This window comes from Oryx dammah, unplaced genomic scaffold (assembly GCF_014754425.2).
Source record: "Oryx dammah isolate SB20612 unplaced genomic scaffold, SCBI_Odam_1.1 HiC_scaffold_17, whole genome shotgun sequence".
NCBI classification, from domain to species: Eukaryota; Metazoa; Chordata; class Mammalia; order Artiodactyla; family Bovidae; genus Oryx; species Oryx dammah.
This window is the reverse complement of record NW_024070201.1, coordinates 46338622-46355057: the sequence shown is the minus strand read 5'-3', so window position 1 is coordinate 46355057 and position 16436 is coordinate 46338622. Positions and strand designations below refer to the sequence as shown.

Sequence of the window (16436 nt, the reverse complement as noted above, 5' to 3'; positions counted from 1 at the left end):
AACTGAACAGTCTTCTTGAAACATTTATCTAGAGAAACCAATGGTCTGAGGCCAGATGACTGAAACTGCTGTTTTCGCTTGTGAAGGAAATTTCAATTTAATAACTGCGACTTAACTCTGAACAAAATGTACTGTACATTCTTATTTTTCACCAAAGTTCTCTGTTTTCTCAATGATATCGTAAAGATGAAATAGAGAGTTTACCATGAAGTCAATAATATAATGAATTGTAAGCCTCTGTTTGTCTTATGAGAAACACAGAGACCTGATATTTGACCAGGTCTTTCCTTGCATATAAGTCTTACTTATATTTGCTTCATTCCCACCTAATGAGTTGTCTCCTTTAAGAGGGCTTTCAAACAATGCACATTTTGGAGGGAGAAGTACAATAATGAAATTTATGAAATATTATAATAAATGTATTTCTATGAGTAGAGGGTTATGGAGAGCAGTGGTTGCTTTCCTTCCATTGAGCTGAAAATGAGATTAATAGATTGACTTAAACATTTTCTGAATAATTTTCTGGATCTTTTAAAATTAATATGAAGGTGAGACACAATGAGTAATTTTACTTTAATAGACTTGTCACAGATATCATAGCAAAAATTTCAGCATTAATTCTTCCTGCCCAGTTCCAATATTTCACAATACTTTCCCCAATGTTGTTAGTTTACACTAAATTCTATTTTTTGATATATCTTTTTGTGTTTTTTCATTTCTTAAAGGGACAAAGCAATCTTTCATCACAAAATCACCCTATTTTAATAGTTTATCTTGAAAGCAAAATTTAATGAAAGATTGCCAGTGTTCATTCTCTCTACCTATTCATCACAAAATAAACCTCTGGCTTTTTCCAGAATACCTTACATCTGAACATTTCACTGAAATAGCATTTGTCAATTTCACATATTACTCTCATGTCATTAAATCTAGTACTTTCACCTTTATGTCAATTATACTCTACTTCTCAACAATCCTAAATATAACTGATTTGTCCCTTTGTCTAGAAATATTTTCTTTGCTTGACTTCTGGAGCATACCACATATTCAAACTTACTCTTCACTCTCATGAAACAGTTCTGATCATCCCCTGGCCCTTTCTTTTTTTCTGGATTTCTTTATACTAGGACATCCCTGGATTTAGGTTTCTTTTTAACTCTTTCCCTAGGTCTTCCAATTTAAATGGCCATAAGCATGAATGTATGCTAGTGACTCCAAAACTGATTAACTCATTAATAAATTTTTTGAAGCTCAGTTGCAAGTTCAAGGTGGATAAGCTTCCCGATATCTTTTTCTTAATGGTACACAAACTGCATCTTTTCTGAGTCTAGTTCTCTTTTTGCTTTTTGTTTGTACTTTTATGCTCCAATTTCACTCCTAATCCTTAGGCCTGTCAATCATTGGCATCCTCTATACTGTGTTTGACATATGTCCTCAGATACATGAATATAAAGTCATTTTCAGTTCAGTTGCTCAGTCGTGTCTGACTCTTTGCGACCCCATGAATTGCAGCACACCAAGCCTCCCTGTCCATCACCAACTCTCGGAGTTCACTCAGATTCACGTCCATCAAGTCGGTGATACCAGCCAGCCATCTCATCCTCTGTCATCCCCTTCTCCTCCTGCCCCCAATCCCTCCCAGCATCAGAGTCTTTTCCAATGAGTCAACTCTTCACATGAGGTGGCCAAAGTACTGGAGTTACAGCTTTAGCATCATTCCTTCCAAAGAAATCCCAGGGCAGATCTATTTTACTGGTCTGAAATGGAAAGAGGAACAAAGGAAAAAGAGAACAGAGGAAACTAAACTAAGATGATAGAAACATAGTAAACTTGACTAAAGATCAGAAACTACATAACGTAAGTTGCCTAAGCAATCAAACTGAAAGAATATGAAATAAAAGTTTAGAAAATATCTTCAATAAAAATATATGATTTTAAGAAGACATCATGTGTATATAAATACAAAAAGAACTTGTGTTCTGCCTATAATAGACAAAGTAGATTTTAACATAATAAATATTAGGAGTGATAAACTGCAGCATTTCATAATGATTACAGTAGCATTTCAACACAAAAATATAAAATGACTCAATTTGTGTGTGCTTAATATCATTATGGACACATACGCATATACAGATACACACAGAAGAATTTAGCAAATTCACAGTGAAATTAAAGTTGGATCTTTAAACAGGTCTTTTCAGTAACTGAGGGCTTCCCTTGTGGCTCAGCTGGTAAAGAATCTGCCTGCAATGCAGGAGATCTGGGTTCGATCCCTGGGTTGAGAAGATTCCCCTGGAGAAGGGAAAGGCTACTCATTCTAGTATTCTTGCCTAGAGAATTCCATGGACTGTATAGTCCATGGGGTGACAAAGAGCTGGACAGGACTGAGCAACTTTCAGTTTTTCAGTAACTGAAGAACAAGGCGTTAGAAAAGTCAAAATGCCTGCAGAGATCTGAAGAAGATAAGCATATTATGTTGATTAGTTCATGCAGAAAACAATAACCGACAGCTCTAAGGTGCAGTGTTTATTTCTCAAATGCAAAAAAGAAAAAAAAAAGAAAGAAAGAAACTGGACAGAAAAATACAAACAGAACTTTCAGAGATATACAAATGGTAAATATGCACATGAAAAATGTTTGGCATTATTAAGCACAAATTAAGACAGAATATGAACGCACAAATATGAGAATGGATAAAGTATAACTTTAGATGAAATTCAGGCAAGGATATGGAAGAATTGAATGGGAATGCTGAATGCTTCTGGGAACGTAAAATGATACAGCCACTCTGGAACATAGTTTAGAAATTTCTTTAAATCACAACCTGTAACTATTTCAGCTTAGTAGTTACATCTCTGGATACTTATACCAGAACAATGAATATTTATGTTCACATAAAAGCCAATAGATGGTGAATGACATCAATAAAAATAGCAAAGTAGGAATATAAAAGTTTGTCTCTAATAAAACAATGGATAATCTGGAAAAGTAATTGTCAGAATCAATCTTTCACAAATCTCAATACTAATTAAAAACTTGCTACAATTAGGGGAAGGCTTAACCAAGGGAAAAAATAGCTTAATCTCAGTAAGAGAGATGGGCTTCCCAGGTGGTGCTAGTGGTAAAGAACCTCTCTGCCAATGCAGGAGATGTAAGATGCATGGATTTGATCCCTGGGTTGGGAAGATTCCTGAAGGGCATGGCAACCCACTCCAATATTCTTGCCTGGAGAATTCCATAGACAGAGGAGTCTGGTGGGCTATAGTCCATGGGGCCACAGAGAGTTGGACACAACTGAAATGACTTAGCACACACACAGTAAGAGAGATACATGACATTTTTCTAAATGTCATAAAACTCATATAATAGAAAATTTGCTCCTTAGAGCATTTTAAAGGTACAATTTTAAATGTACAATTCTGCACAACAAAGGAAACTATAAGCAAGGTGAAAAGACAGCCTTCAGAATGGGAGAAAATAATAGCAAATGAAGCAACTGACAAACAACTAATCTCCAAAATATACTAGCAACTCCTGCAGCTCAATTCCAGAAAAATAAATGACCCAATCAAAAAATGGGCCAAAGAACTAAATAAACATTTCTCCAAAGAAGATATACAGATGGCTAACAAACACATGAAAAGATGCTCAACATCACTCATTATCAGAGAAATGCAAATCAAGACCACAATGAGGTACCATTTCACACCGGTCAGAATGGCTGCGATCCAAAAGTCTACAAGCAATAAATGCTGGAGAGGGTGTGGAGAAAAGGGAAGCCTCTTACACTGATCGTGGGAATGCAAACTAGTACAGCCACTATGGAGAACAGTGTGGAGATTCCTTAAAAAACTGGAAATAGAACTGCCTTATGACCCAGCAATCCCACTGCTGGGCATACATGCGGAGGAAACCAGAAATGAAAGAGACACGTGTACCCCAATGTTCATCGCAGCACTGTTTATAATAGCCAGGACATGGAAGCAACCTAGAGGTCCATCAGCAGAAGAATGGATAAGAAAGCTGTGGTACATATACACAATGGAGTATTACTCAGCCATTAAAAAGAATACATTTGAATCAGTTCTAATGAGGTGGATGAAACTGGAGCCTATTATACAGAGTGAAATAAGCCAGAAATAAAAACACCAATACAGTATACTAACACATATATATGGAATTTAGAAAGATGGTAATGATAACCCTGTATGAGAGACAGCAAAAGAGACACAGAGATATAGAACAGACTTTTGTACTCTGTGGGAGAGGGCAAGGGTGGGATGATTTGGGAGAATGGCATTGAAACATGTATACTATCATGTAAGAAACGAATCGCCAGTCTAGGTTCGATACAGGATACAGGATGCTTGGGGCTGGTGCACTGGGATGACCCAGAGAGATGATATGGGGAGGGAGGTGGGACAGGGGTTCAGGATTGGAAACTCATGTACACCCGTGGCAGATTCATGTCAATGTATGGCAAAACCAATACAGTATTGTAAAGGAAAATAAAGTAAAAAAAAAATTGAAAATAAAATAAAAAATAAGTGTACAATTCTGTGACTTTTAGTACACTCACAATACTGTGCAACCATACCGCTAGAATCAGTTGTTGAATTGTATTATTGCTTCTTTCATAGACATCATCATCACATAAAGTTTCAGGCATCTAATTATTCTTAACTTAATATTTACGCATGACAAACCTGAATTTTTGATGACTTTTTAGAATGCCATAATATGCATTATCTACTTCAGTTGAAAGTAAACTTCTTGAATAACAAGGCCAATGTTATCTATCCTCTACACGTTTCCTAATATGATTTGGAAAGCACTAAGTACACTATGATGTTATTTACACACATGACAAAATAAAAGTTTGATGGATATGTGAACAATTGAAACATTCTTATTTAGGAGCTTTTGACTTGTGTCTCAGAATGCCTCCCATGGAAAGACAATACTCTGCAATAAATACTAAAAACATTCACTTTTACTAAAATTAGTTTGTATTCATTTTAATTTCTCTCCTTTGAATACATGCACATACATAAGTACATTCATAGATGCCAAAATATGGAATAATTCACTTATTCAAGTATTATACAGCAGTAAGTGTCGAAGGCTGTTCTTTTCTTTTTCCCATGAGGTTAACCTGATGGCTGTACAAGCATCTGTGTCTCTTCTGAATTATCCCCTTGACATATGTGACACAGATTTTCCTTAAATACACATTCAATAGTACAGATATCAAGGGATTTAGAAGTTGAGGACTACGCATGTACATATATTGTAGAAGCATGAGTTTCTGATCAAGATTCTGAACACCTAGACCAGATCACATTCAGCTCACTGTTCTTCTATCCAGAAGCTAAGGTATTTAAGGAAATAAAAAGTGCAGTAGTGGTAGAATTATTAGGGTAGTAAGATAATGTGGAGAGAGGTTTTGAATGCATATGAATTGTTTGTGATATTTTTCAGAAATGTAGCTTTGAGTTCATTAATTATGTTTGAAGGCAGAAATGTACTGGGAATTTGGGAGGCTGGAAAATGCTTATTCCTTCAATTCTCAGATTGCATTTCAATGTAAATTCCCATCTTGATTATGAAGAGCTATGTTATTTTCCTCACCAATAGGAATGTTTGGTTCAGTTGTGGTAGAAGTCAGATACAAATCATCCCCATGACAAGAAGAAATAGGGGCATAGTCAGAGAGTATTCCTCAGTTATAGTCAGAATACTCTTGCCTTTTAACTACCCTCCCCTTGTTTTCAAATGACAGTCTAATTTTTCTTGGTTCATTTTTAGAGAGATGTAGTTATGACTATATTTCATCCATTTTAGATAACACTTGCCTGGAGGAGCCCATTGTCATATTGAGAGAAAATCATGAGTTTTTAAGATTGAGGACCTCCTAGTAAGAAAACACAGAGAAGGCAATGACAACCCACTCCAGTATTCTTGCCTGGAAAATCCCATGGATGGAGGAGCCTGGTGGGCTGCAGTCCATGGGATCGCGAAGAGTCAGACACGACAGAGCAACTTCACTTTCACTTTTCACTTTCATGCATTGGAGAAGGCAATGGCAACCCACTCCAGTGTTCTTGCCTGGAGAATCCCAGGGACGAGGGAGCCTGGTGGGCTGCCGTCTATGGAGTCGCAGAGAGTCAGACACGACTGAAGCGACTTAGCAGCAGCAGCAGTGAGAAAACAAGCTTGTCTACAGGATTTAGGAAAAATATATAACAGATGATGTCAAAATAGTGCTTTATAAAATGTGATATTCATGTGTTAATGTTACTATACCAATATATGCTGTCCACATTCATAGCATAATATTAATTTTCCCTGTAATAAAAATTAAATTATAATGTACTTGAATGATTTTCAATTTGTTTTAGAAAATGTCTTATTATGTGGTATAAGGATGGAGCTCTGACAGTGCTGCAAATGTGTTGAAGATTGGACCTAAAATTATTATATAACAAGAAAAAAATCAGTTTTAGTAATTAAAAAAATCTTAAAAAGCACAAAAGTATAAATAGGATATTTATTTGATATTTAGGAAAGATATTCTTCAGAATGCAGCACTTTGAAATTTGTTGTCTATTTTTAAATCATAACCTATACTTTTCTTGATTTCAACTGATTACATGGAGTTAAGAGTTGACTGTTCAAATGTATTAAGAATAAATGAGTAGTGGTGCCATTTTTGCAACAATTAATAACAATTTAGAATACACTATCCAAACATTTGGCATCACTGATGCAATGGACATGAACTTGGGCAGACCTCTGGAGGTAGTGAGGGACAAGGAGGGCTGGCATGCTGCAGCCCACGTGGTGGCAAATGACATGACCGGGCAACTCAATAACGCAGCCATATTTATCAAAAATCAATTTCAATGTCTATTTTAATGGTACTTTTATATTTATATACACACATATATACATATGTACGATTTTTATAGTGTTTTTATTTCTTTCAGTACATCTGTGAAAGTAGCTTGAGAAACAGAATGTATTCAAACAATTGTACCTTTACAACCTGACAGAAAGAGTGTTAAGTGTTAGTTGCTCAGTCGTGTCCAACTCTTTGCAACCCCAGGGAGTCATACCTACCGAAGGACTGAACTCAGGTCTTGAGCATTCGTGGCAGGTTCTTTACTATCTGAGCCACCAGGGAAGCCAGAAAGAAAGTTGTTGACAATTTTGGTATTCATGGAAAAACAACTGTAAAATTGGAAATCCAAAGTATTCTTTTTTTTCAAAATGCAAAATTTAAGGCTTTTGTTAACCTTTTGATTATTACTTTAAAGCAACACCAATGACATTAAAATATAATTGAGAATCAGCTAATAAGCTGCAATGTGATTTCAGGAATTGTACCATTTTAAAACTTCTACTGTGGACCAACAAAGTGAGTAAGAGAACTTATTTCTGTACTCTCGAATATTCTGGTTGTGAAAAATCTTTGCCAAGCCTAGAAATGGAATTGTTTGGTACATCAACTTATTTGTACTTTATCATACCTTCTTTTACTTTTCCCAAATGTGAACTTGATCCAGATTTTTCTTGCTTTTATTTCTGCATTGTCTGCAATTAATATTTGGTATGTTTCTGCTATTTTGGTGTTTTCTGTTTAGCATGGAAACATGTCTGCCTACTTCGAGCATGATTTTTCTTTCTGATACACTTCTTTATTTTAATGCACATGTTTTCAAAAATGACTCTGAATTAAGATAAATTTATAGTATAATTGTGAGGGACAAGGAGGCCTGGCATGCTGCAGTCCATGGGATTGCAAAGAGTTTAACACAACTTAGCAGCTGAACAACAACAACAAAATGGTATCATTGATCCTATTTACCTAATAATTGATCTATTTACCAAATCAATGTATTTTTCTTTTGCCTACCATCTTATTTTTTTCTACTTTCTTGAGATTGTTTTCTCTTCTTTATGATGGGTCTTCTTTGAAATTTAGAATATCTAGTGATTTATGAGCTATAAATTATGGTTTTGTTTCTTCTGGTGGTTCCTTTGTGTTTTCCAAGTAAAAATATTTAGACCACAGTGTTTAGTTAATAATGCTTAAAGTATAAAAAGTATAATTCATTAACCTGTTCATTCTTTGAAAAATACTTACAGGCATGTCATATTTAGTAGGTGTCTTGCCATATACTTCAAGTTTAAAATACAATCTGTTTTAGAATTAAGGGTTTTATTAAACTGGATGATTCAAGGGTATAACAATATTTTCATAATACCCTATAGGTAAAATAGTGACAAAATTGATTTCATCAACAAATCTATTCCTTAACTACAAGTCTGGTACTTTGCTAATTATATGAAATTAGAAAATATATATGTATATAACAAATATACATTATATAAACTTAGAGGTTGGTACTCTAACCTGATCAAGAGACTGGAATTTTCCTGAAAAATGTTATTCTAGAGGCTATTTTGGCTGTGACAAGGAGAATGTCAACAAAGGAGAAAAGATTCCAAATTCACAAAGCAAAAAATGTTAGTATGATTTGAGTAGGAAATAGTGAACAGCAACAAGAAAGAACACTGCTCTGCTTATTTTGCTATGGTAGAAATATAAGCATGCTTCAGATCTAAGAGAAATGGCAATTTCTTTTAGAAAATTTTCCTAATATAACTCAATATTTACTTAGTTTTCATTCCTACAATGGCAACCCAGGGTTCTGCAGGGGGAGCAGCGGCCTTGCCTCTCGACGGCCTTCACTGTGTGTTTTACAGTGACAGCCGCACAACACAGACTCTTTGACCTGTAACTTAAAGATCGTAAACTTCAGGCAATAATACTTTCTGTGTAAGCTTTTAAAATTATTTTTGGGGATCATAGCTTGTTTTATTTTGTGCTATAAAATTAACAGTATTGAATGACATATTCTTAGAAAAAAAATAAATAAATAAAAATAAAAGAAACCAGTAGGAAAAAAAAAAAAACAGAATAGACCGTATCTGGCTAAAAATAAACATAAGAAAATAACAAGGACCACAGTTGGGAAGAAATAATCCAAAGTTAACAGAAGAAAATTTCCAAAACCAAAGAGCATAGCTTTCCAGATTCAAAATTCCCAGTAAGTACCTGTACAATAAAAGATGCCAATGCATATTTATATCTCTATCATCACCAACATCAGCATTAATCTTGAAAGCACAGACATTTTAAAATGATATTAGATATTTCCAGAGTCAGAAAGTAAATAGCATAAGGAAATTAAACTTAAAAGCCTTTGCACAATGAAGGAAACTATGAGCAAGGTGAAAAAGCCTTCAGAATGGGAAAAAATAATAGCAAATGAAGCAACTGGCAAAGAATTAATCTCAAAAATATACAAGCAGCTCATGCAGCTCAATATCAGAAAAATAAACGACCCAATCAAAAAATGGGCAGAATTAAACAGACATTTCTTCAAAGAAGACATACAGATGGCTAACAAACACATGAATAGATGCTCAACATCACTCATTATCAGAGAAATGCAAATCAAAACTACAATGAGATACCATCTCACGCTGGTCAGAATGGCTGCTATCAAAAAAATCTACAAGCAATAAATGCGAAGAGGATGTGGAGAAAAGAGAATCCTCTTACACTGTTGGTGGGAATTCAAACTAGTACAGCCACTATGGAAAACAGTGTGGAGATTCCTTAAAAAACTGAAAATAAAACTGTCATACGACCCAGCGATCCCACTGTTGGGCATACACACCAAGGAAACCAGAATTGAAAGAGACATGTGTACCCCACTGTTCATCGCGGCAGGTATACAATAGCTAGGACATGAAGCAACCTAGATGTCCATTGGCAGATGAATGGATAAGGAAGTTGTGGTACATATACACAATGGAATATTACTCTGCTATTAAAAAGAATGCATTTGAATCAGTTCTAATGAGGTGGATGAAACTGGAGCCTATTATACAGAGTGAAGTAAGTCAGAAAGAAAAACACCAATGCAGTATATTAATGCATATATATGGAATTTTAAAAGATGATAATGATGACCCTACATGTGAGACAGCAAAAGCAACACAGGTCTAAAGAACAGACTTATGGACTCTGTGGGAGAAGGCGAGGGTGGAATGATATGAGATAATAGCATTGAAACATGTATTTACCATATGTGAAATAGATTGCCAGTCCAGGTTCAATGCATGAGAGAAGGCGCTCAGGACCGGTGCACTGGGAAAACCCTGAGGGATGGGATGCAGAGGGAGGTGGGAGGGGATTTCAGGATGGAAGACACATGTACACCCATGGCTGATTAATGTCAATGTATCGCAAAAACCATTACAATATTGTAAAGTAATTAGCCTGCATTAAAAAAAAAAAAGAACAGTTTAAAAAGGATCAAAATTGGAATGGTCCTCTTAATAGCTATAACTGAGGCCAAGAGATTGAGAAAGCCTTTGAAAATTGTACATGAAGAAACCTCATATACATCGGATCTCCATTTACTCAATTACAGAGTGCAGATTAATAGAAAAAAGACTTCATGATCTTGTGGTGAGGATTAAATGAGTTAATATTTATGAAGTTCTAAGGCTGTGCTTGGTGTATATTAAGCATGAGTATGAACCAAGAATGTATTTAAACTATGTTTCTATTGTAAATTCCTGACATTTAAATTTTGGGGTTCTGTGATTTAAAGTGCAATACTGAACAGAGACAAGAGACACAGAAAAAGAAGATCCACAACTGAGACTTTTTTTCTGTTTTTCCAAATCTAGGAGGGTTAAAAACAAAGCAATACAGACATAAACCTAAAAACATACAGTTTTCTTAATGACTACACCAGCCTGATCATGATAACGCTGAACCAAACAGACCAAATGACTACACCAGCCTCCTTCATTCTTAATGGGATTCCAGGACTGGAGGACATGCATATGTGGATTTCTCTCCCATTCTGCTCCATGTATGCTGTGGCTGTGGTAGGGAACTGTGGACTCCTCTACCTCATCTGCTATGAGGATGCCCTTCACAGACCCATGTACTACTTTCTGGCCATGCTTTTCCTAACAGGCCTTTTCATTAGCTCTAGTACAATCCCTAAAGCCCTCTCCATCTTCTGGTTCCATTTCAAGGAAATCAGCTTTGATGGATGCCTGATCCAGATGTTCTTCGTCCACACCTTCACAGGGATGGAGTCTGGGGTGCTCATGCTCATGGCCCTGGACCGCTACGTGGCCATCTGCTACCCTCTGCGCTACTCAACTATCCTCACAAATCCCGTCATTGCAAAGGCGGGTCTGTCCACCTTTCTCAGAGGGGTGTTGCTCATCATTCCCTTCCCTTTCCTCACCAAGCGCCTGCCCTACTGCAGAGGCAATGTAATCCCCCACACTTACTGTGACCACATGTCTGTGGCCAAGTTGTCTTGTGGCAACATCAAGGTCAATGTTATCTATGGTCTGATGGTAGCCCTCCTGATTGGGGGCTTTGACATCCTGTGCATCACAGTCTCCTACACGATGATCCTGAGGGCAGTGGTCAGCCTCTCCTCTGCAGATACTCGGCAGAAGGCCTTCAGCACCTGCACTGCCCACATCTGTTCCATTGTTTTCTCCTATAGTCCAGCTTTCTTTTCATTCTTTTCCCACCGCTTTGGGGGTCACAGGATTCCTCCTTCATGCCACATCATTGTGGCCAATATTTATCTGCTCCTACCTCCCACTATGAATCCTGTTGTCTATGGGGTGAAAACTAAGCAGATACGAGATTGCGTCATAAGGATTCTTTCAGGTTCCAAGTATATCAAATCCCATAGTATATGAAAGAGCTGTTTGCCTATGATGAGATGTGAAAGGAAAGAATGCTCCTGTTTGTCTAAGGAGAAAGCTTTCCAAGAATAGGTATCTGAATTTGCCAAGTGAGTAGATACTAATCCATCTCCTTATTTTTTTGTTTTTGCAGAATTCCAAAATTTTTCATGTCAAATCACCATCCACATGAGTTTTTCAAGTCTAGGTTCTCTGTATAACTCATATTTCAATAATGTCAAGTTCCAAGAATGAAAAAATACTAATGGAAACTGGTGCAATTATCCAGAAAACTGAATTAGGCAAAAGCAATGATCTGGAACCAGATGACTGAAACTGCTGTTTTTAATTGTGAATAAAATTTCAATATAATAACTGATTTAACTGTGGAAAAATCACAGTATATTTACTTTATTCCATAAAACCTTCTGTTTTCTCAACAACTTCTTAAAGGCAAGACTGTAAAGTATACCACAGGGTCAATAATATTATGAGCTATAAGCCTTTCTGTGTCTTATGAGAAACATAGTGATCTGGAATCTGACCATGTATCTTCTTGTATGAGTTTTTCTCATAATTGCTTTCTCCTCAGTGAATGTTTTGTCTCTTTTTTCAAAAAAACTTTAAAAGTTTGCACATGTTGGAGGGAGAAGTAATGAGTAATGAGAGAGTAATGAGATTTATAATATATTATAATAAATGTATTTCTATGAGTACAGGGTTATACACAGCAATGTTTACCTTTTTGCTTTTGAGCTGAAATAAAATGAGATTGAACAATAAAATTAATTGAACATTTTCTGGAAAATATTCAATATCTTCCTAAATTAAAATTAAGATGAGAGATTATGAATATATTTTTATAGCATTGTCACAGATATCATAAAAAGAATTTCAAAGTTGATTTTCCTTAATCAACTTCCAAAATTCTACATTACTTTCCCCTGATGCTATGACTTACACTAATTTATTTCCATTCTCTAATTGATCTTTTAATATTTTTCATTTTATAAATGCATTAAAAAATCACAAAATCATCCTATTTGCATATTTAATTTCTGTGTTCATCTGGATAGTAAAATGTATTAAAGATTGCCACTACTCATTCTCTCCAATTGCTCATCCCAAAATATTCTTCCCAACCTCTGGCTTTCTCCAGAATTCTTCCACCTCAGCATTTCACTGAAATTGTTTTTGTCAGTTTCACCAATGAATTTATGTTAAACTTAGTAGGTCTTTCTCTGTGTCAACCTTGTCATAGTTTTCATCTCTACTGAATATAATTGACTCATCTCTTTGTCTAGAAATACTTTCTTTGCTTGATTTTTCAAGTGCCACACATTCCAAGTTGTTCTTCACTATCACTTTTCTTTTCAACATTTGTTGAACACTATGTTCTTTTCTTCTGGACTTACCATGGTTTCAGGTCTCTCCATTTTGCACTCTTTCCCTAGGCCTTTCAGTATAATTGACTGTAAATATCATTGCATGCTGATGACTCCCAAGTTGATAGACTCATTAATAAATTTATTAAAGCTCAGGTGTGTGTTCAAGGTGAAGTAAGCTTCATAATACCTTTTTTATTAATGGCACATTAACTATGTCATTTCTGGGACCATTTCCTGTTTTGTGTTTACTTTAATGTGCTTATTTCAGTCCTAATCCTCAGCCCTGTCGATCATAGAAACCACTGTGGTGTGTTTGACATGTTCTTTGCTTTGTAAATGACTTACAAATAAGCCATTTACTGAATGTTTATTTTAGAAACATATCCATTTTTACTGTACTAGATGTCACTTACTTTTAACTGAATTTTTTGAAATGTACTTTTGCTATTATCTGTATATTTCTTGCTTCTAATTATTTTATAGACTTTTATAACATGCAACCAACACTATTTTCTTAATCATTTTCTGACTATGGATATCTAAGCTTTTTTCTTTTGTCACCAGAAATAATGCTATGATGAACATTTTTCTTACATGCACACATATATCACACATATATACACATGTGTATATATTCATGAAACATGAAATGTGATATTTTATTTCAAATATATGCAGAGAAGTGGGTTTTTCTACTCATAATCTCTGCACATTGCCTTTAATGAAGCAGTCTTTAGATTGGTGGCCATCTTTTCAATAAAAATTATGGAAGCCATAAAACAATGAAAATATATTTCTAGAGTACTGATAACTTATTTTCAATTTAAAATTATAATCTGATTAAAATATCCTTCAAAAAGAAGATAAATGTTTATTAATACAGACAAATGTATGTTATTCAGAACATAGAATGGTGATTACTCATGGAAGACAGAATGACAAAATTTAATAAAACCACCAGAAAAAGTGAGAGTAATTTGAAGAACATATACTCTTTAAAATGGGGAAAATAACACATAAAGTCTAAACAAATGCAGAGGTAAAATATATATAGTAATAATTACACAAATGGCAGGAAAGAAGTTAATGGAATTAAAATCTTGTAATAAGCTACTGCTGCTGCTGCTAAGTCGCTTCAGTCGTGTCCGACTCTGAGCGACCCCATAGATGGCAGCCCACCAGGCTCCCCCATCCCTGGGATTCTCCAGGCAAGAACACTGGAGTGGGTTGTCATTTCCTTCTCCAATACATGAAAGTGAAAAGTGAAAGTGAAGACGCTCAGTCGTGTCTGACTCTTAGTGACCCCATGGGCTGCATACAGCCTACCAGGCTCCTCTGTCTATGGGATTTCCAGTTAAAGTGATAAGTGTACTGTTTTAACATACACTGATAATTAAAAGATGTGTATTGAAAAATCTAAGTTAATCTTTGCACCAACATAAAGGAATACATAACAAAAACCAAAGTTGGAGAAAACTGCAACAATAAAAATAATAACACCTATTTGATTGGTCCAAAAGTAGCAAGAGGAACAAAGGAAAAGGAAGACAGGTGAGACTAAATTACACCAGTAAGAGCATGGTGCACCAGTAGATTTGAAAACAAAAGGCACCAATCACAATAATGTAATTTGACTAAACAATCGAAAGAAAATGAAATGAAAGATAAGAAAATATCATCAATATAAATATATATGACTTAAAAACATGTATGTGTAAATACAGGAAAAGTTTGTGTGGCTATAGCAAAGTAGATTTTAACACAATAAATATTAGGTGTGATAAAGTGTAGCATCCTGTAATATTTATAGTAACAATTCAACAGGAAAACAAAATAACTAAATTCGCATGTACTTAATATAGTTATAGACATCTATGCTAATATACACACACATAGAAGAAATAGTTAGAACTAGAAGGAGAAATCACTAATCCACAGTAAAATTATAGATCTTTCAACATGTGCTCTCAGTACATGAAAAACAAAGAGCTAGAAAGCTCTAAATGGCTTCAAAAGTTCTGAAGAAGACAAGCATCTTAAACCAATTGGTCAATACAGAAAATAATATCCAATAGTTCTAAAGTAGTTTTTATTTCTCAAATGCAAATACATTTACCAAAATAAACAGTAATAGAATATTAGAAACTAGTTTATGCCAATGCTCTTTAAATGTAGATGAAATAGATATACATTTAAAACAAAACAATTGATCTAAGAAGAAGTGTGAAGTCATAGTAGTTACAGACCTACCAAGAAATTTAATCAGTTACATAAAAATCCACATAAGCATTTGTGTTTGTGTGTACATGTATGTGTCAGGGGTTTTATGATTATAAATTAAAACCACGTGGGATTTATTCTAGGAATTCAAAGTTAGTGAGAAAACAAAATGTTTTCAATTCAGAATTAAAAGAGAAAAAAAAATCATAAGATTATTTCAATAGACAAAGAAAAAAATTGTTCAATTAAACATCCATTCTTGATAAAAACAAAGTAAGTTAAATTTGGAAGAGACTTTCCTTAACTTGATACTAAAAAATCCCTGTAGCTAACATCCTATTTATTGATGAAATATTAAAATCATTCTCCACAAGGATGATAAGGCAAAAACATCAATTGTTCACTTTTCTATCTGACATTGTACTAGAGTTCATGCAATAGAATAAAATAAAGAAAGGAAATAAAATATATTTGATATTCAAAGATATGAAACAAATGAAAATGGAAACACAGCACACCGAAACCCAGGGGATGCTGCAAAAGCAGTTCTAAGAGGAAAGATTATAACGATAAATTCAGAGATTAAAAAAAGATCTCAAATAAACAACTTAACTGTATACTTCCAGGAACCAGCAGAAGAAAAAATTAAATGCAAAGTTAGCAGAAGGGATAAAATAACAAAAATCAGAGTGGAATAAATAAAATGGAAACCAGAGAAAAACATGAGAAATCAAAAACCAAGTGTTTGAACAGATATACAAAATTGACAAATTTTAGCTAGACTAATAAAAAAGAGAGAGGACTCAAAAAAGTAAAATCTTAAAAGAAAGAGACATCACAACTGATATCACCAAAATACGCAGAATCATAAGAAATAACTAAGAACAATTATATGCCAACAAATTGTAAAAGTTAGATGGTCAAATAATATACAGACCGTTTATTGTTTTATCTTCAAATTGCTTCTTTGCTCTCTGGGACCACTTTTTTGAAAAAATTTTAATTGAAGGATAATTACAA

The 16436-nt window shown here is 34.7% G+C and overlaps 1 protein-coding gene across 1 annotated transcript; it reads left to right on the top strand.

Moving 5' to 3' along the window:
* Positions 1–10851: 10851 nt before the first annotated feature.
* LOC120876589 (olfactory receptor 52N4-like) lies at positions 10852–11823 on the top strand. The gene has a single exon (XM_040258563.1). It carries the CDS (start codon positions 10852–10854, stop codon positions 11821–11823), a length of 972 nt encoding a protein of 323 aa, XP_040114497.1.
* Positions 11824–16436: the final 4613 nt, after the last annotated feature.

Coding starts and splice junctions, on each gene's coding strand:
- LOC120876589 (XM_040258563.1), top strand. CDS start 10,852: ATGATAACGCTGAACCAAACAGACCAAATGACTACACCAGCCTCCTTC.